At 41.6% G+C, this 3,917-nt stretch overlaps 1 protein-coding gene across 1 annotated transcript; it reads left to right on the top strand.

Annotated features, from left to right (window-relative positions):
• The first annotated feature begins 777 nt into the window (after window positions 1-777).
• Window positions 778-2,136, top strand: DRD1 (dopamine receptor D1). The gene has a single exon (XM_084832408.1). It carries the CDS (start codon window positions 778-780, stop codon window positions 2,134-2,136), a length of 1,359 nt encoding a protein of 452 aa, XP_084688534.1.
• Window positions 2,137-3,917: the final 1,781 nt, after the last annotated feature.

Here is a 3,917-nt window from a genome sequence, read left to right as displayed (position 1 = left end):
TTCTCTGGACTAGACTAGAGCATCATCAAAAGTCAAAAAGGTAGGACTCAGAATTTCTCCTTTTGAAAGTGATCCCTTAGATATACCATGAATGTCTTACAATGTAAATTTATTGTCTTTGCCTCTAGGACTGTGAATCTTAAACAATGTGGAACAGGGTGAGGAGTTGATTCCTGAGGCTACCCATAAAAAGAGAATGACGTTTTAATTTCATAGCAGAAAAGGTACAAAAAGGCTGGAAGGGTATTAAAATGTCCCACCAGTTAGAGGGATGGAAAATTGAATCAGAAAGAAAAGCACCTAATGTGTTATGCTTCAATAGAGCTGAAGGGCTAGTTAAATGGACACTGGACAAACTGAATCAATAGCCTATTTAAGTGAGAATATATGTACGCTGGAAAGTGTTTGAGCCCCTGGTCTGCTGGGTTTATTCATACAGGACTCTGAGGATTTCTTCTGCTGGCTCGTTCCTGTTAAGAGTATTCTATTTTAGGATGAAATTCAGACAGGAATGCTGAAAGAAAAAATAAAAACCCTCCCACCATGACTGTGATAGTTTCAGATCCTCGCTACCGAATGCCTGATGTTTCTTAATGAGACTCCTTAATGAGATGATGGGAACCCTCCCAAGAGTGAAGAGACTTTAGCACAAGCCTTAGGGGGTCTGCCTGGTGGTGAGTAATTAATGGACACCTGATGTCTACTTGGTAAGCTCTGCAAGGACATGAGCTGATGTCATCACAAGCCCAGTGATATGATATTGCCTCCGGAGAAAATATGAGTTGGAACGACACCACTATGGACGGGGAAGGGTTGCTTGTGAAAAGGGATTCCTGCTTTCGAATCCTCACCGGCTGCTTCCTCTCCTTGCTGATCCTTTCCACCCTCCTAGGCAACACGCTGGTCTGTGCCGCTGTCATCAGGTTTCGCCACTTGAGGTCCAAGGTGACCAACTTCTTTGTGATCTCCTTGGCAGTCTCAGACCTTTTAGTAGCAGTCTTGGTCATGCCCTGGAAAGCTGTTGCTGAGATCGCTGGATTCTGGCCTTTTGGATCATTCTGTAACATCTGGGTAGCATTTGACATCATGTGTTCCACAGCCTCAATTTTAAACCTTTGTGTCATTAGTGTGGATAGATACTGGGCCATTTCCAGCCCATTTCGGTATGAGAGGAAAATGACCCCCAGGGCAGCCTTCATCATGATCAGTGTGGCGTGGACCTTGTCTGTGCTGATTTCCTTCATCCCTGTGCAACTGAACTGGCACAAGGCTAAAACCACCAGCTTTCTAGACTTCAATGCCAGCTTCCAAGGGGTAGCCCTGGACAACTGTGATTCCAGTTTAAACAGGATGTACGCCATCTCTTCCTCTCTCATTAGTTTTTACATTCCAGTGGCCATCATGATAGTCACCTATACAAGGATATATAGGATTGCTCAGAAACAAATCAGACGCATTTCAGCCTTGGAGCGAGCAGCAGTCCATGCGAAGAACTGCCAGACCCCCGCTGGCAATGGAAACAGTCTGGATTGCCAGCAGCCGGAAAGTTCCTTCAAAATGTCCTTCAAGAGAGAAACAAAAGTCTTAAAGACTTTGTCGGTGATCATGGGGGTCTTTGTATGCTGCTGGTTGCCCTTTTTCATCCTGAACTGCATGGTGCCCTTCTGCGAGCCCACTGTCCTATCTAGGGGAACAGAGCCATTTTGCATTAGTTCTGCCACTTTTGACGTTTTTGTTTGGTTTGGATGGGCCAATTCTTCACTGAACCCCATCATTTACGCCTTCAATGCAGATTTCCGCAAGGCATTTTCCACTCTCTTGGGATGCTACAGACTCTGTCCTGCTTCCGCTAATGCTATAGAGACAGTTAGTATCAACAATAATGGGGGCGTAGCCTTTTCCAGTCAGCTTGAGCCCAGAGGGTCCAGCCCCAAAGAGTGCAATTTTGTCTATCTGATCCCCCATTCTGTTATATGCCCAGAAGAGGATGACATTGTGAAAAATGAAGAGGAGGGGGAACTGTGTAAAACACTGGAGAAAATGTCTCCAGCCCTATCAGGTATCTTGGATTTTGAGGCTGATGTATCTTTGGAAAAGATCCATCCCATCACGCAAAATGGCCAACATAAAACCTGAGGTGTAAAGTTAGCCCATCAAAATGTAAGGTACAAGAAAGATTTTCACAGTTTTTTTTTTTTTTAATATAAGATGGTGTGCTATTGTGAGAGTTAAAGCCATCACACAAAAGCCCGGAACTCAATTAGCTGCTGTTTGACAGAAGCATACAATTTAAAACAAAGAATTTCAACTTGCATACATTGTATTTAGAGATTGTTCTATGTTGTTCATCCTGAATGGAAACAAGTGTAAGATGTAGATACAGTGCAGCTGTAAGGATAAACAAAACAAAACAAAACATGAGCTTGGTAAATGTTTGCAGAAAAAAAACTGGGAGAAGCAAATAAACTCTACTATATGAATAAAATGTATTAAACTAAATATGAGGTTCCCATTTGACGTGCATAGTTGTTCATGGGTGTTTATAGGTTGCAAGTAAAGTTTGGTGAATTGCCAGCCTGGGGTGGATGCCTTTTTGAATGATTTCTGAACATCAATAGAGCCTTATAATAAGAGTGGAATATTTTTAATAGTAGGAAGATAATGTGTCAATACTGGCTTTATTTATTTATTATTTAAATGGCTATTTTTTCATATGTTTCAACAAAACTAGCTTTATTTATCTTATTTTAATATATGTCTAAGTAATGGGATATTTCTGGGGTCTCATTCACTGCATTTTGGAACAGTTTACTAGTCCGCACTTTATAGAAAAAGGAACATTTTATAAGTTAGCTTGGCCTGGATGACTATGGAACTTGTAGTTTTTCAAAACACAGCAAAAGATGATGAATCAGCAATGTCGTGTGATAAAAGTGAGGTGTTTTGTGGGTTCTCTCCCCACCCCATCCCAAATGTAGGACTAGAGTTGACTGAATGATAAATGGTAAAAGCTGTGCCCTGAAGCAGAGTGCTGCTATTTACTTTGAAGTTTCATGTTATGTTGACTTTGCTTGATTGTCAGCATGTGAAACTGTACATAGTATACCTTATATAGGAATACAACTTTACAGAATAATTGATCTAAGAAGAAACCCCCCTTCAGTTAATCAACAGTGATATTTGCCATTTTGTAAGCACCCCTCTCAGACTTTCCTTATTTCAAATTTTGGCTTTTGGGGTGGGGTGGGGTGGGAGGAGAAACTCCCCCTCCCCTGCATTCAAAACAATGGATGATGGATCTATCAAGAAATATTATCCATGATAGCAGAGTAGAGCCTCAATTTTCAGAGGCAGTATACCTCTCAATACTAGATACTGGATATCAGAATCAAGGAGAAGGACTATTGTCCTTGTGCCCTGCTTGTGTACTACCTAGAGGCATCTGGTTGGCCACAGTGGGAGACAGGATGCCAGGCAGTGGGCCTCCGGTCTGATCCGGCAAGGTCTTCTATGTTCTTATGAAATTTGTTGATTTTTTTTTTTAAATCCAGAAATAAATATCGATGCCATCTGAAGCTGCATGATTGTCTCAAACCATATAGTTTCCCTTTTTGGTTTGCTGCCCATTGCTTAGAAAATAGTGCCTCATTCTTATTCTGGATTCCCACATAGTGGGAGCAGCAACCCCGTAAGTTCCCAAAGTTCCCAAGATTTACTTTTTGCTTCCTTGAATCTAATTCCTCCTAGGTTTCCTTAGTAAAACAAAGTTGCTGATGCTCGCAACCGTCACCAGCATTAACATACAAACACATTCAAAGAGAATTATTTGAGGTTTTTTTTTTAAGGGGGAGGGGGATGTTAGCAAACCCCTCACAAACTTTGTGAGAAACAGCATTCATCAAGCAGCGTCATCGGCA

The sequence above is a fragment of the Heloderma suspectum genome, chromosome 2 (genome assembly GCF_057233095.1).
Source record: "Heloderma suspectum isolate Gila_16-S chromosome 2, 16-S_ref, whole genome shotgun sequence".
NCBI classification, from domain to species: Eukaryota; Metazoa; Chordata; class Lepidosauria; order Squamata; family Helodermatidae; genus Heloderma; species Heloderma suspectum.
This window is presented reverse-complemented; position numbering and strand designations above follow the sequence as displayed.

Excerpts from the sequence above, each read along its gene's own strand:
- DRD1 (XM_084832408.1), top strand. The coding sequence starts at position 778 with ATGAGTTGGAACGACACCACTATGGACGGGGAAGGGTTGCTTGTGAAA.